The sequence below is a fragment of the Phoca vitulina genome, unplaced genomic scaffold (genome assembly GCF_004348235.1).
Source record: "Phoca vitulina isolate PV1807 unplaced genomic scaffold, GSC_HSeal_1.0 scaffold37, whole genome shotgun sequence".
Lineage (NCBI taxonomy): Eukaryota > Metazoa > Chordata > Mammalia > Carnivora > Phocidae > Phoca > Phoca vitulina.
Genome location: NW_022589740.1, coordinates 14,608,364 through 14,625,807, shown reverse-complemented (window position 1 = coordinate 14,625,807; position 17,444 = coordinate 14,608,364). Strand labels below are relative to the sequence as shown.

Here is a 17,444-nt window from a genome sequence, read left to right as displayed (position 1 = left end):
CAACCTCTTCGACCTCAGGCGCAGCAACTTCTTCCTAGAAACATCACCAAAGACAAAGGAAGCAAGGGTAAAAATGAACTATTGGGACCTCATCAAGATAAAAAGCTTTTGTACAGCAAAAGAAACAGTCAACAAAACCAAAAGACGACCAACAGAATGGGAGAAGGTATTTGCAAATGACATATCAGATAAAGGGCTAGTATCCAAAATCTATAAAGAACTTAACCAAACTCAACACCCAAAGAACAAATGATCCAATCAAGAAATGGGCAGAAGACATGAACAGACATTTTTCCAAAGAAGACATCCAAATGGCCAACAGACACATGAAAAAGTGTTCAACATCGCTCGGCATCAGGGAAATCCAAATTAAAACCTCAATGAGATACCACCTCACACCAGTCAGAATGGCTAAAATTAACAAGTCAGGAAATGACAGATGTTGGCGGGGATGCGGAGAAAGGGGAACCCTCCTACACTATTGGTGGGAATGCAAGCTGGTGCAGCCACTCTGGAAAACAGTATGGAGGTTCCTCAAAAAGTTGAAAATAGAGCTACCGTATGACCCAGCAATTGCACTACTGGGTATTTACTCCAAAGATACAAATGTAGTGATCTGAAGGGGTACGCGCACCCCAATGTTTACAGCAGCAATGTCCACAATAGCCAAACTATGGAAAGAGCCAAGATGTCCATCGACAGATGAATGGATAAAGAAGATGTGGTATATATACGATGGAATATTATGCAGCCATCAAAAGGAATGAAATCTTGCCATTTGCAAGGACGTGGATGGAACTGGAGGGTATTATGCTGAGCGAAATAAGTCAATCAGAGAAAGATATGTATCATATGATCTCACTGATATGAGGAATTCTTAATCTCAGGAAACAAACTGAGGGTTGCTGGAGTGGTGGTGGGTGGGGGGGATGGGGTGGCTGGGTGATAGACATTGGGGAGGGGATGTGCTATGGTGAGCGCTGTGAATTGTGTAAGACTGTTGAATCACAGACCTGTACCTCTGAAACAAATAATACATCATATGTTAAAAAAAAAAAGAAGAAGATAGCAGGAAGGGTAAAATGAAGGGGGAGAAATCGGAGGGGGGAGACGAACCATGAGAGACTATGGACTCTGAGAAACAAACTGAGGGTTCTAGAGGGGAGGGGGTTGGGGGGATGGGTTAGCCTGGTGATGGGTATTAAGGAGGGCATGTATTGAATGGAGCACTGGGTGTTATATGCAAACAATGAATCAGGGAACACTATATAAAAAACTAATGATGTAATGTATGGTGATTAACATAACATAATAAAATTAAAATAAATAAATAAAATCTAAAAAAAAAGAAGTTCTAGAGGGGACTTTTAAGTCTATACTTATGTCAGTCCCTTTTTATTTTATTTTATTTATTTGAGAGGGGGAGAGAGAGAGAGAGCACGCCTGTGCGCGTGAGTGAGAGCTCAAGAGCTGGGGGGAAGGGGGGGTTGGGAGAGACAGACTCCCTGCTGAGCAGGCAGCCCTACTTTGCTCAATCCCAGGACCCCAGGATGCTGGGATTATGACTTGAGCCCAAGGCGAACACTTAACCAACTGAGCCACCCAGGTGCCCCGTCAGTCCCTTTTTCGATATAGTTTACAACCCACAGGAAAGTGTTTGTCTTCCAATCTCTGCTCATTTTACTGATGAGATACATTATTTGCAGTAATTATATTCTCCTTTTGTGGTTTTTGATTTCCATTATGTTATTACGACTTCGTAAAACATTTTATGGAAATATGATACTCATACTTGTGCAAGTCTGGTTTCTCTCTGTAGATACAGTCATGCTGGTCTAAGCATACTAATGCCATAAAAAGTTAAATGTCTCAACTTGCTTTATTCTTCATACTTTTTTAGTGAGAATTCCTGAGCCACATAAAATATACTTAGCAATTTATATCTGTTTCCTGATAACTTTTAAAATAAGAGAGGGTAATTTGGAGCAAGTATGATATTTACTAAAGAGTTACAGATAATAAAGCTCTTCCACTTAGTTGGGTTGAATAAACATTTCTTGCATGCTGGGCCACGTAAATGGTAGGTGATACAAAGAGAAAGAAGTGATTCCTACCTTTACAAGGTGTACAATATAGCCGAAACAAAACAAAAACTGAATGAATATCCCTTTTGTCATTGCACCAAGGGAGGTCTGTAATATTCAGAGGCCAAAGCGATTGGGAGGAACCTCTTGGTTGAAGGGAAGTGGGTTGTAGGAAGGATTGTGGGTGGTGTAGGTAGAATGACTACATAAACATGTACCCTTTTGAGAATAAAAAAGGGTGCTATTCATATTTATGCTTGTGCAAGAGGCATTATCTGACTCTATTTTAGGGCAACAAGGAGTGAGGGTGCCCCTCGTTAAAAGGCCAGATTTAGGGAGAATTGTCATGAATCTGAATGGTAGAAAAGTGTATTCGTTTGCATGGCTGCCATAAATGGATGGCTTAAACAATGGAAATTTTATTGTCTTGTAGTTCTGGAAGTCAGAAGTTGAAAATCGAGGTGTCAGCAGGATTGGTTCTTCCGAGAGCTGTGAGGGAAGGATCTACTCCAGGCCCTTCTCCTTGGCTTGGAGGTTGTTTTTTCCCTGTGTCTTCACATCATCTCCCCCTATGCACGTCTATGCACGTGTCCACATTTCCCCTTTTCATAAGGACACCAGTCATATTGGATTAGAGTCCAATTTAATGGCCTCATTTTAACTTGTTACCTCTGTAAAAATCCTGTCTCCAAATAATGTTACATTCTGAGGTACTGGGTGTTAGGACTCCAACATACCTTTCTGCGAGGGATACAATTTCAACTAATAACAGGAAGGATGGTAGAAAACTGGCAAGAGCATCATAGTAGTAGAGAAGTTAACTTCTGGATAGTTGGTGTGCACTAGCTTCCTAGTACACATCATGATCAGGAGGCAAATCTAGGTTTTAATAAGAGGGTTGGGAGGGATCAAACAAAATGAAGGATCACGAGAGAAATAGAGACTTTTACTTTGGGGTATTATTTGTGTTCCAAGAGCCCTCTTTCCAGGTGGGCAATAAGAATTGGACACTGGTGACAGAGGGATCTTCAAGTGACAGTTGACTAGAGCATACTAAGATGTGGGATGCCGTGTCTGGGAGGTGCCACAAAGAGGCTGGTCACATTTTAGCACATTAGTTGATAATTCTCTGCTATGAGACCTGATTTTATGTACTTATGAAATTAAAGCTATTTTATCCTTCTCCTGTCCCCACATGGATTTTATGGTTCACAGAATAATAAATATGATGAATTCCAAGCTCTGTGGAGGAACCATCTTGAGTTAGTTCAAAGTGTCTATAGTGACAAAAGTTTTGGGGCATGTTCAAGAAATAGCATCTAAAATATACTTATACTCGGGCGCCTGGGTGGCTCAGTTGGTTACGCGACTGCCTTCGGCTCAGGTCATGATCCTGGAGTCCCGGGATCGAGTCCCACATCGGGCTCCCTGCTCGGCGGGGAGTCTGCTTCTCCCTCTGACCCTCCTCCCTCTCATGCTCTCTGTCTCTCATTCTCTCTCTCGCAAATAAATAAAATCTTAAAAAAAAATAAAATATACTTATACTCGCAAAATAGTATGCAGACGAAAAGTCAGGGAGAAGAACATACACATTGCTTGGTGTAGGTATTAGGGGCTTAGAAAAAGAAATATCAGACCTTGTGTTCTTGCAAAGTGTAATCTATATCTTTGTTTCATTACTGTGAAAGGCCAATGGGAAACTTCATAAACTATGGTAATATGTGGATTCCTGCTGAAATTCACGTAGACATGTTTTCATTCTTATGTTGTCGCTCTTTCATCATTGATCTTGATCTCCATAAGTATTGATGAAATAGTGGTGCACACATTTCCTTGGCAAAGAAGAAATTGGCATCAGGGTTGTGTGTTCAGTTGAACGGCTTTAGCCAGAACAAAATTATTGTAGCCTGTGTGGTTGAGAAGCACCAGGCTCTGGAGTGTAATACATGAATCATAAAACATAAAAAAAATAATAGCACTGGTACTGAACTTTGGGCTCAAAGGGTCTGGGATATGAGTGAAATTCATGTTTTATTCATCAGGGGGAATAAATGATCAGAAAAACCATAAAATGGGAATTTCAGGTAATCCTGTGAGTCATTCCAAGATATGTGAGATTTTCACTTTTAATTAATTTTAAAAATTATAAAAATAATAAGATCACAGTACAGAATACTTAGAAAAACAAAAAGGAGCCATTTCTAATTTTTTTCTGCATAATTTTTTTTACATAGTTGTGCTCATGCAGTATACGCACTGTTCTAGCTCTCTTTTTGGCCTTCTTCTAGGATCTTCATTGTTAGCAGTTTTCAACAGCTACATAATTACACATCTAGTAATTTAATTACTCCTCTAATAACAGACTGTCAGCTAATTTCTAACATATTATGTAATTTTGATATGACTATCTTATTCTACAAATTAGGATCATATGTAAGGTGGGTTTTTTTGGGTGAGAGTTCTAGATGTGATCTTTCTGGGTCACAGGGTTGTGAAGACTTTAATGACCACATTTTATTCTTAGGTGAGTAAAACAAGCTCCATTCTACCAGAACTGTGAAATTCCCGAGTCTAGGCCTCCATTGGGCCTGCAGCTTCGGCCTTCCCCCTCATGTAACGCTACCCTAGACCACCATCCTGGGAAGAAAGACCACGTGGAGAGACTGGCCAACCCTCACTCAGAACCACACAGCCAACCCTTAGGGTTTATTTACTTAAGATGGCTAGATAAATTTTGTGGTTAGATTATAGCGATTCCAGATTTAGTATCTAAACATAATGACCTTGTCTCAAAAAAGTTTGAATTATTATACTTTTAAGGATATTACTGCAATGCTTGGGCATCTTTACCATTAAGGAAATCACACTCGATTTGTTTAGAGAAGGACGTAATCTAAAGGTCTCATCAGTCCTGGATCCCTGCAGTTTCTTTTTCTGTGTAAATCTGCTACCATACGGAAAGTCAGTTGGAAAAAAATGAGTCTTTGCTCAGAGTTTATAAATACTTTCATTGAAGTAACATTAAAACAAAAGCAAAATAAAACCTCAGTAGTAAATAGAAGTTGAGATTATTCTGGATAGGAACTCCGATAGCATAGAAACACCATGGGCCTTGGAGTCAGACAAACTGTTTTGGAATTCCAATTCTTCTACTTACTCAGTCTGTGACTCTGGACAAGTTTTGACTTTTTGGAAACCCAGTTATTATATAAAATGGTGGTTAATAATGTGTTAAATAAAAATAAGGCATAGGGGTGCCTGGGTGGCTCAGTCTCTTAACAGTCTGACTCTTGATTTTTGCTCAGGTCATGATTTCAGGGTTGTGAGATCAAGCTCTGCAATGGGCTCTGTGCTGGGTGGGAGCCTGCTTGGGATTCTCTCTCCTTCTCCCTCTGCCCCTGCCCCCCTCCTCTCCCTAAGAAAATAAATAAATAAATAAAATTTAAAAAATAAGTCCTATCTCAACAGCTCACAGTGAGTGCCTGATAAGTAGTAATTTCTTCCCTCCTTTATTCATGGCACACATTGATAATGTAAAGAGTACTTCAGAAGGAATACTTAAAATATTATCAATTTAAAATGTTTTCAAAAGCCTCTCATTTTAGTTCAAGGGATCCTATATATGATTTTTGTAACTTTCTGTGAAGTTCTACTCATTTAAAAATAAGTTAAAAGAGGGGCGCCTGGGTGGCTCAGTCAGTTAAGCCTCTGCCTTCGGCTCAGGTCATGATCCCAGGGTCCTGGGATCGAGCCCCACATCGGGCTCCCTGCTTGGCGGGAAGCCTTCTTCTCCCTCTCCTACTCCCCCTGCTTGTGTTCCTGCTCTCGCTATCTCTCTCTCTCTCTGTCAAATAAATAAATAAAATCTTTTAAAAAAATAAATAAAAATAAGTTAAAAGAAAAAACAGTGCTGGATAAATGAGGCAGGTATGGAGGGTTTAATTAGTTGGTTTCTTCTAGTTAAGCCATATATTTTTTCTGTCTTTCAGTTTTCTCACCTAAAATGGAATAACAAAGTTTCTTAAACTACTGAAGTACTCGTTCCATGGATGAACAACTGTGTTCACCTTTCAGGGAAAACGTAATCGGTTGAATAGTGGTTTTTGCCCCGCCCCCCCCCCCCCCCAAGTAATTTAATCAAGGGAAAAGGACTAAAGGTTAAAATTTTTAGTACTGGTAGACATTTCCTGTCAAATAGATATATTCTTAAGTCTGATATATGCAAGTAATAAAAACCAACTTCTGATTCATACAGTTACCCAACTAAATTTTAATGAATGCTCCTTATGTTCAAGGTGTGTGTAAAAACAAAACAAAACAAAATAAAACAAAAAACCATGGACCTTTACAGCCACACAGACCTGTGTTCAAATTTTCATTGGCTTCACACCTTACAAGTTGAGAAACTGTTGAGACTCACAGTGAAGATTTCTGACCTTTAGTGAATCCTCACAGAGATTTTGTGTGGACAAAAATTAAGGAAAACAATGAGAAAAGAAACTGAGTTATGTATTGCTTTACAACAAGTAACCCCCAAATTTAGTAGCTTAAAATAACATTGGTTGATTATGCCACATGATTCTGAGGGTTCTCTGTGTACTTCTGAGGGTTGGTCTTTCTTCCCAGGATGGTGGTCTAGGGTAGTGTTACATGAGGGGAACGCCGAAAATGCAGGGCCACTTGAGGCCTAGACTCAGGAACTTTAACCGTGTCACTTTGGCCATATTTTATTTGCCACAAGTCTAGTGCAGATTTAGGGCTGTGGAGAAGAGACTGAACCTCTTCATGGGGGAGGGGGGGCTCTTGCAAAGTCCCATTGCAAAGAGGTGTGTGCTGGGATGGGAGGAGTTTGTGGTCATTGAACGAAGAACAGTGTCAACTGTGTTTGTTTTGAAGAAGCTGAAGAAGATGGTATCTATCCGCGGGCCTGGCAATTTTTGTAGCTGTTGGGGAAAATAAATGCATGAAATTCAAACCCAGCCCCTTGGGTTTGAATAGGGAAGTCTAAAAACAGAAACATTTACACAGGAATGGACTGGGAGGGCTGAATTGCATCCCTCATTGCTGGCAACACACCCTCATCTGACTTCTTCAATTAATTACCCATACCTTTAAACTTTCCTCTCGGTGGAACCCACGCTAGCTTACCATACTTTCCATATCCCCTTCAGAATACCAGTGCATTTGTTCTGTTTCCTGTATGCCTCAGGAAGGAAAGGGGTGACCACCCAGAGTGAGGACCACAAACCAAAGGTGGTAATATGCCCTGATGCACGGGGGGCCAGAGTTCCCCCATGGTGCTCTTTCTTCTCGGTGCAAAGGAACAGAGCTATTTTTTTTTTTTTTTCTCATTTTCCCTCCTAGACTGTCCAGAGAGGATGGTAAGTATTACTGTGCAAAAATCCCAACAACCCTCACTGCTATCCAAGTAAACCCAATCAAGACCAAATCCAAGCTGAAACAAATTTCTTCAGGAGAAGAATGCATATATTAGAAACTACCCCTAAGTGGCCTCCAATTACTGGGACTCATCATCTTCACACATTAAAAAAAAGATCTTCACACATTAAAAAAAAAAATGTCATACCCATTTTTCTCTGCTGAAAAATCAGCTATTCCTTTCCATTCTGAAATCATTAGATTGACTTTAAAAGTTGGAGCAGTATCTTAAAACCATGTTGGGTCTGGAAACAAACATACACAATGCCCGGGATAAAAAGGGAGGTCTGACAGAGAAGTCGACATAGGAGTTAAGAATGGGAAGAGGAAAAAAGGGATAAGGGAGGGCAAACAAATGAGAAAATATAGCACTGTTTCTATTAACAAGTGTTACCAATGGTGCCCCAGGTACTGTTTCATTTGTGATTGTTCTTCCTCCTACAAACTCAAACTCCTTGCAGACTGGACAATGTCTTATTCATCTTTGTTTTCCCGGCACCCAGCAGGATACCTGACAAACAGTCTGTGTTCAGGAAATATTTTTTGGCCTGAGTCAAGCCAGAGTAGACTACTAATGAACATTTTAAAGTTTAGATTTCAGAGCTAGTTTTTGGGCATAGGTATATTTGTGGCCAGAAGACTTCTATAGATAAGCCTTTAAATCGACTGAGGCGCTGTGAAAGATACAGATTCTTGGGCAGCACCCCAGAGATTCCAATATCAATGGTCTGGGAGGAGTGGGTGGGGCCCTGGGAATCTGCGGATTTAACAGATTCCTCAGGTGCTTCTGATACAAGGGAATCCAGGGCAGCTTGTAAATGAGCACATCAGATGCCATAAGCCCTGGAATGGCCCTCGTAGTTTAGACTTTGTGCCTTGCAGCTTGATCAGAAAAGAGCATGTGACCATACTAACATGTAAATTTACCAAAGACATTAAACTAGAAGCAGTGATCACAGTGCACCAAGATCTTAAGAATCTTGGGTCTTAAATGTCCAGTCTTCTTGGTGGGTCTGCAGATTTCTGAGAGCTCCCAGTTTCTAGTGGTGTGAGAGACCTAACAGGGGAGATATATGGAGGAGCACCAATCAAGACGTGCTTACCTGCCTTAGGGGGTGCTTCTGAACCTGTTCACTGCCTACAGATCATTAACATTTTGAAGGAGATGGGTCAAGGAAGGAGTGAATGTGTTAATAGGAAAACAATGTTACAGCACATATGAGGTGTTCAAGTTTTCTAATATATGTTCGTTTAAACCACGCTAAGAAATGGGGGGAGGGGGAAGAACTATGTATATAAACAATGTATATAAACCCCAGGAAAAAAAAAAAGAAATGGGGGGAGGGGGAACCTGTTAACCATGTCTGCCAATGTGAGCTCACTGGGCAGAAATTCAGAATGGACTGAAAGGGTAGGTGCCCCTACTCCTAAGTCAATAATCAGGGATGAATGGCTAGCATTGTTAATTACAGCACTAGTTAATTACAACCAGCATTGTAATTACAAGTGAGCATCATCTGCCAACACACTGGGATCCACCCATAGTCATGGACCCCACCTGCCTCAAGACTGCCTAGCTAGAAGGACGCACCGAAAATAACAGAAACCAGGAACGCATTTGTATGGTACTTTATGGATTTCTTTTATTCACTAGAACCTCTGAGGAAGGTGGGTTTATTCGGTGTCATTCCCATCGCATAGACAAGTAAACTCAGGCGCTGAGGGGTCCCTTGACATACCCAGTAACTCCAAGATAGTAGAAGTGGTGCGTCAGGCTAACTCTTTCATGTCCTCCCCCTACCACAGTGACTCAACAAGAACAATACGATACCACAAATACGTCTGTTACCGAACATTCTATTTGGCCTTCACTTTCATTTAGGTAAGGTAGAAATACACCTCCTTTCTACACAGGAGGTAAATGAAGCGAAAAAGTATCTTGACAAATCTACAGGGCCGTAAAAGGCAGCGTGTGGAGGTGGAGCCCAGATGTGACTCCACAAGTCTGAAGCTCAGATAAGGCTTTGCGAGCGGGCCTGCGAGTCAAGGATGAAAGCCCGACCAGCTGTGGAGCGCTTACAGGTAGGCAAGGCCGCCCAGGGCTGGCGGGGCAAAAGGGCCGTAGGCCATTTACCTGATCTGCACCCAGGGCCCCAGGCGGCTGTGGGTGGGGCCAGTCGCGCACGGACCTAAGTAGGATCTAGAATAGCTGGGACTTATGAAACACCTGCTTTCCAGTCCTCGGGTCCCCACCTGAAGCTGATTATCATCTCTGAGGTTTCGGCTAACGTAGGGCACCCACTAAAGGGCAGGTCCCGCAGTCCCCGTTCCAGGAGCTGGAATGGGGCCAGCGCGGAGGTGGGGTCAGAGCGGAAACCTAACGGGGCGCGGGGTTCAGCTCAGGGCGGTGGGGACACGTCCCTGCAGAGGAGGTAGCTCCCGGGTTCCGCTCGGGGCCCGCGGCAGAGGAGACCGGACGTGGCGTGAGCCGGGGGCAGGGAGGAGAGAAGGCTCGGCTCGGAGCGGCCAGGGGCACGTCTGGCCGGCGGGGACTCGGACGAGCCGGGTGCCGCGGTTCCCGGAGGCCGCGGGAGAAGTGCCCAGGCGGTCGTGTGTGCCCGGCGCGGGAGTCCCGGAGCGATGAGAGTGCAGGTCAAGGTAAACTCCCCGCCGCCCCCCGGGCGCCCATCCCTTACCTCGCGCCGCGGGGACTCGCAGCTTCGGGACCTGCGGACCGGCTCCTCTCCACTCGTGGTCCGGAGCGCGACAGAAAGTTCTGGGGGCTTGGAGAGGGAGGGTGCCCCCAGCCGCTGGGGACGCTTGGGAAAAAAGTGAGCTTGGGGGCTTAGGGAGAGGAGTGGAGACCCTGGTCATGCCTTGGTCTCATAAGGCAACCAAACGTCAAACTGGCTATCACTTACCTACTTTGTCTGGACTGGCATACGCTGTGTGTGTGAATACGTAACATTTATTGTGCGCATTGTATTTCATGTGTTTCGGTACAGACTGGATGTTAAGAGCACTGTCTTTGGAGCCAGATCACCTGAATTAGCATACCCGCTCCACCACTAACTATGATCTTTAAGTTACTTAATCTGTGTGCTTCTTCTTCATCTGGAAGTGGGATAATAATACTTATAATTTGAAGATTAAATCAGATGCTGTATATGCCGGGCACTTAGAAAATAATGCCTAACATACTTAGCGGGGTGCAAAAGTTTGTGATTGTTATCACCTCATCTTGGCAATAACCCAATGAAGTCTATCATCACCCCTCCCTTCAGCCCACCACACTGGTTTACAGGTGAGGAAAATGAAGCTGAAGGAGGAAAATAGAGATTTGGACCCAGGGCAGTGCTTTAAACCACTAAGAATGAGAGTGTTGTATCCGCACATAGCATTTTGATCATTTGTTCCTAGGGAGAAGGTGGGTCACACCTAATTGCCAAAGTGGGGGCGGAGTTCTTCAGTTTCTTTCCCCTGGTGTACAAATTTTGATGTGAATTTTTCATCTGCTTTGGATTCTACCAGAACTGGTAAAGCGTTAAATATTCTTGTTAGACTGACACCTGGGTTTGGCTGTAAGAGTCTGGACGTTTCTTATCTCCCTTCCCCCACCAGCCCCTATCTTCCAGGGATTATAAATCTTTCGAGATGGGGCTCAGCATGAGCCTCCTTTTTGGGGCCAAAATTAGGGAGTAGTACTCTAGTGTTAAGTTTGCCTTGATGGACAAGGGTGTGAATAGCACTTTGAATTGATTGTACCCTGGAGGAGAAGGAAAAGACCCATATAGCACACTGGTGATTTGCCACAAAGTTGGGTCTTATTTTGACTATTTACAATTTTCTATCATGGCTCATGTTTTTGGCAGGACATCTATTCCAGAACTATCAAGGGCTTGGTAAATATTGGACCTGAAATATATCTTGCTGCTTTTTCTTTATCACTGGATTTTTTTGATCATGGGCGTTCAGGATAGGGTGAAGAGCCAAACAGTCTTAGAATGACTTTATTACACTTCTGTAGGTAGACTCGTCCAGTGTTGGAACTCCCAAATGTCCATCCTCCCTATAACTCAGTTATTTCTTCGTGTCCCATCAGAAATCTACATGGCAACTATTTCCTATTTAAAAAAAAAAAAATCATTGTTAGGTAAGATATTCCAAAGTGGGTCTCAGCTGTGCTTTTTTTTCTTTTTGATTTCTTAGTTTTATTGAGGTTGTATATACACATAGTTCAGAGTCAAATAATTCCATAAGGTTTGTTGCTTAAAACAGCAGAACCCTCCATCATTTCCTGCTTTTCTGAAAGAGCAATCATGTTCATCTCTTTTAGCTTGTTGATACTTATTCATGCCTCTAAATAATACTTACGTGGCTCCTTCATGATTTTTCATGTGTAGTCACTGGAAATGACTTTCCAGATGGAGTATAAGGATTTAGATTTCTTTTGCATTCCTGCATCTACCATTCACATGGTCCTTCCTGTTCCTAACATCTACAGAATATAGCTATCCATAGTTTTTAGTTAGGTTAGTATTTAGTCCGCTCAACAGTACTATGCCTTCCTACACACACACACACACACTCACACACTATTAAAAGCTGAGTTATGTAGTATATGGTTACTCCCCCTTTCTAACTTTTGTGTTCCCCCAGAGTTGTCTTTCTGTGTGTGTTTCCAGAATTTTCTATGGATTTTTCACTAATTTAATTAACAAGTTCTTTGCCAGTTGCCTAAATCTTCTCTCAAGATGATCCTGTGTAATACCTATTTTAACCAATTTTATCTTGAGTACAGCTTTCTGACCTGCTTTGCCTCTCCAGACCTTTCCAGTCTTGATGTTGGATGCACAGCTCTTACTTTGGGCTCTGTCTTCAGCATCGTCACGGGGATTCCCTTTTCCTCTGCTATGCTGGTTCCTGTTTCTTATATCCCATGTCTTTGTGATTTTTTTCCATCATTTTAGTGGAGCACTTTTTCCAGTAGCTCTCTGAGAAAGGGTATGCATGAGGTACATTGAATTGATGTTATGACAGATTATCTTCTCAGACTTTTTTCCCTTAAAAAAATTCCACTAACAATGCAAAAATAATTTCTTGTGGTAAATCATTTAATTTTTTTATTATGTTCAATTAGATTCAAACACTTTTTTTAAAAGATTTTATTTATTTATTTGACAGAGAGAGACACAGCAAGAAAGGGAACACAAGCAGTGGGGAGTGGGAGAGGGAGAAGCAGGCTTTCCGCTGAGCGGGGAGCCCGATGCGGGGCTCGATCCCAGGACACATGATCTCAGGATCATGACCTGAGCCGAAGGCAGACGCTTAACGACTGAGCCACCCAGGCGCCCCTCAAACACTTTTAATAGAAATTCAAACACTTTTAATAGAAATTCAAATACTTTTAATAGAAATTCAAACAGAAAGTTCCCTTTCTATCCCTCATCTCTCTCCAATCCAGAGGTATTCAAACTGCTGGACTTGGAGCGTTCAATCACTCTTTGGATTCATTCAGTCAGCAGATATTTATGAATTTATGAGTGCCAACTCTGTGCTCAGACCTGTTCCAGAACTTGGGAATATATAGTGGACAAAACTTATTTTTGAGCTGGAGAGGAATGGGGTGATGCTTCTCGATGCTGAAATTGAGCCCCACTGCTGCTTTGGTTAGCTTGTTTTTCTTCTCCTTGAATACAAACATCACACAATCCAGGCTCTCTCTGTTTCTCCTTCTTTCTCAGTATAAAATCATGACCATTACAAATTGAACTGCATAACTTGTCTGTCACCAGAGCAACAACATCACACCCCTGAGATACAGAAATAGATTTTCTTTTTTTTTTTTTTTTAAGATTTTATTCATTTGACAGAGACACAGCGAGAGAGGGAACACAAGCAGGGGGAGTGGGAGAGGGAGAAGCAGGCTTCCCGTGGAGCAGGGAGCTCGATGCGGGGCTCGATCCCAGGACCCTGGGACCATGACCTGAGCTGAAGGCAGACGCCCAACGACTGAGCCACCCAGGCGCCCCCAGAAATAGATTTTCTGAATGCATACACACACTCTCTCTCTCTCACACACAATGGAATATTTAGCCTTAAAGAGGAAAGAAATTCTGAAACATGGTACAGCGTGGATGAACCTTGAAGATGTTATGCTAAGTAAAATATGCAGTCACCAAAAGACAAATATTGTATGATTTCACTTATAGGAGGTATATAAAGTAGTCCAGTTCATAGAAAGAAAAAGTAGAATGAATGTCATCAGAGGCTGGGGCAGAGGGAAATGAGGAGTTATTTAATAGGTGTAAAGTTTCAGTTTTGCAGGATGAAAAGTTTTGGAGATTGGTTGCACAAGTATGTGAGTATACTTAACAATACTAACCTGCACACTTAAAAATAGTTAAGATGGGGGCCCCTGGGTGGCTCAGTTGGTTAAGTATCTGCCTTCGGCTCAGGTCATGATCCCGGAGTGCCGGGATCGAGCCCTGCATTGGGCTCCCTGCTCAGCGGAGAGCCTGCTTCTCCCTCTGCCTGCCACTCTCCTTGCTTGTGCTCTCTCTCTCTATGTCAAATAAATAAATAAAATCTTTTAAAAAATAGTTAAGATGGTAAATTCTATATTATGTGTATTTTACCACAATTAAATAAATAAACAAAAAACCAGAAATTTTCACACAAACTCCATAATGGGATTCATTCTATAACTTGATGAGGGTGATTGAATTTGCTTGCAGCTGGGTTCAGCTACTGCCTGGAATCCGTGGTTTCCAGGGTATGTGGAGGGTGTAGCAATGGATTGCCCTGGGAACTTTTCTTTTGATGCCCTTAACACCAGAACGTTTGGCAGGTCGCCTTGTCGGGGTGGACTAATGCTGCTTTCTCTTTCTTCCATGGTATTTCCATATCTCTGGGGAAGAGGTCCTCAGTTATTTATAGTACAGATAAACTCTGAGACTATTTCAGAGTGCCGTGACCAGTTATGCAATTGGGAGCACCGAGAAGTGGTAGTTTTGTTTGGCTTCGGGGTTACATTCTTTTTCTGAGTTCGTAAGCATGTGCCTCTTGAGAGCCTCCTGATCCATTTCGATTGGAAACGAAGAGGTTTACTTGGTAGCCCAGACAGGTGCCTTTCCCAGTGCCGGTTTCCCTGCATTTTCCCTGTTGGCGTTTGCTTTACAGCCCTCTGTGGAGTGACCCTGTGCTGTATGCTGCTGCAGTTCTTGAAACGCTCCAGGACTGGGTAACCGTCAGGTATCCCAGGGTTGCAATGGTGCTGTGCGTGTTGACTGGAGAGATCAGCCTGGTGAATTTGGTTGTGCTCTATTCTATATATGGCCATTATACAGAATTTTCTTCCAGGGACACCTGGGTGTCTCAGTCCATTAAGCATCTGACTCTTGGTTTCGGCTCAGGTCATGATCTCTGGGTTGTGAGATCAAAGCCTGCACTGGGCATAGAACCTGCTGGGGATTCTCTCCCCGCCCCCCCCCCCCCCCAAAAAAGAGATAGTTTTCTTCCTGGCAAACTCAAAGCCCAGTGGGATGAATGACTATGAGCAACCAAAGTTCTCTGCTCACTTTGCTGATTGCAGATTCAGAGCTTCTTATAATGGTCATTTTTGACATGAGCAAACCACCTGGTCCAGGGATGGAAACATCCCTGTCTGTCAGAAACTTCTGCTTTCTGTAATAGGTGTGTGGGTGACCTTGGAGAAAATACCCTTTCTTGGTGTTTTATTCCCCTGCCATGTGTGCAAGATTAACATTCATCTTATCTTTCCTAGTATTGGAATGTGTTGGGATATGGGCCAGGTGGGCCCCCTCAAATTGCCCATACCAACTGAAGACACTTAGGGCTAGGCAAAACTTTCCTTGGATTAGATTATAGAGCCTGATAATAACACACCATTTTGGAATGTCTGGCATGCTGTTTATCACTGATTTTCCTTAGTTATAATCAAAAAAGGGGCAGAATGTGGTAATTAAGTCTCTAGAAGTATCAGCAGGAAGGTGAGAAGAATAATAAAAGGAATAGTTGGAAAGGTGGTTTTATTGCTGGATGCATGCCCTTCTGCCTTAGGCAAGCTACCTCAGTTTCCTTAACTATGAAGCACATAGCCACCATTCAATGGCCACCTCCTCCTAAGAGCTGTGAATGTGTTTTGAGGCAGAAATTCCTTTGAAAATCCAATGAAAGCAATAGATCCAGGAGCTCAAACACTCAAACTCAAAAACCAGGCCTGCTGGGGGGACCTAGGTTTACTGGTCAGTCTAAATCTTGACTAAACATGGCGACCCGCAGATGGCCCCAACTGACTGTTGCCAAGTTGAAATGCAAGCCTAGTATTGTCAGATTCTGTGTCCCCCACCACCCCCAGATTCTTTCTTGAATGTGAAACCTCTTGGTTTTTACATCTCAGTAGTTGCTTCAGAAGGTTTTTGAAAAAACTTTATTGGTTGAATGAAACACATTTGTGGTCTGCTTTATGCCTGTGGGCTGTTACTTATTTAAATATAATAGTCCCTTCTTGTCTGTGGTTCTGTTTTCTGTGGTTTTAGTCAACCACAGTCTGGAAGCAGATGATCCTCCTTCCAACAAATCATCATGAAGCCAAGTAGTCTCACACTACATTACAATGCCTTCGTCAGTCAGCTCACTTCATCTCATCACAGGCATTTTTAGCATCCCACATCATCATCATGGTCATAAGGATGAGTATAATACAACAAGGTTCTGAGGGAGAGAGACCACATTTACATACCTTGTTGTAATTGTCTATTATTAGTTATTGTGCCTAATTTTTAAACTTTATCATAGGTATATGTATCCAGGAAAAAAATATACATAGTATTCAATACTGTCTGCTCTTTGCAGCATCCACTGGGAGTCTTGGAATGTATCCCCCATGGATTAGAGGGGGACTATTGTGGTTTTCTGTGATGGGTCTTTTTCTTTGCCTGTGCTGCTCCCCACTTAAAAATTGAGATATAATTCACATATCACATAATTCACCTATTTATTTGTTTTTACATAGTCTTCACACCCAGTGTGGGGCTTGAATTCATGACCTTGAGATCAGGAGTCACATGCTCTACCAACTGAGCCAGCCAGGCACCCCTAATTCACCTAAAGTATACAATTTAATGGCTTTTAGTATATTCATAGAATCGTACATCTATCACCATAATCCATTTTATAACATTTATCATATCTTTTTTTTTTTCCTTAAAGATTTTATTTATTTATTTGACAGAGACAGAGATAGCGAGAGCAGGAACACAAGCAGGGGGGAATGGGTGAGGGAGAAGCAGGCTTCCCGCTGAGCAGGGAGCCCGATGTGGGACTCGATCCCAGGACGCTGGGATCATGACCTGAGCCGAAGGCAGACGCTTAACGACTAAGCCACCCAGGCGCCCCATATTTATCATATCTAAAAGAAACCCCACACCTCTTAGCTGTCAACTCCTAGTCCCTCTATCCCCACCAGCCCTAGGCAACCACTGATCTACTTTCTGCCGCTACAGGTCTGTCTGTTCTGGGCATTGTATGTAGATGCACACCTACAATATGTATTCCTTTTTCTCTGGTTTCTTTCATTTATCATAAGGTTTTCAAAGTTCATCCATGTAGCATGTTATCAGTACTTCATGTTTTTTGTATTGCTGCATAATATTCCATATCACATTTTATTTGTCCATCAGTTGATGGATATTTGGGTTGTTTTTGATCTTTGACTATTATGAATAAATGTTGCTGTGGACATTTGTATATAGGGTTTTGTATGGACATAACATTTTCATTTCTCTTAGGTAGGTACCTAGAAGTGGACTTACTAATTCTATGTTTAGCCTTTTGAGGAACTGCCAGACTGTTTTCCAGAGAGATTGTGTCATTTTAGATTCTCATGAACAGTGTATA

The 17,444-nt window shown here is 42.4% G+C and overlaps 1 protein-coding gene across 2 annotated transcripts in view; it reads left to right on the top strand.

Annotated features, from left to right (window-relative positions):
- Nucleotides 1–9,515: 9,515 nt before the first annotated feature.
- The window catches only part of TRPM6 (transient receptor potential cation channel subfamily M member 6), a 142,861-nt gene continuing 134,932 nt past the window's right edge, over nucleotides 9,516–17,444 (top strand). Inside the window, exon 1 of one of the 2 annotated variants that reach the window (XM_032427462.1) lies at nucleotides 9,516–9,605. In XM_032427462.1, the coding sequence (XP_032283353.1) occupies nucleotides 9,573–9,605 (33 nt within the window). In that variant the 5' untranslated portion in view covers nucleotides 9,516–9,572. Of the gene's footprint in view, nucleotides 9,606–9,943; nucleotides 10,182–17,444 lie in introns of those variants that run through there. The other variant, XM_032427461.1, reaches the window with a different exon arrangement.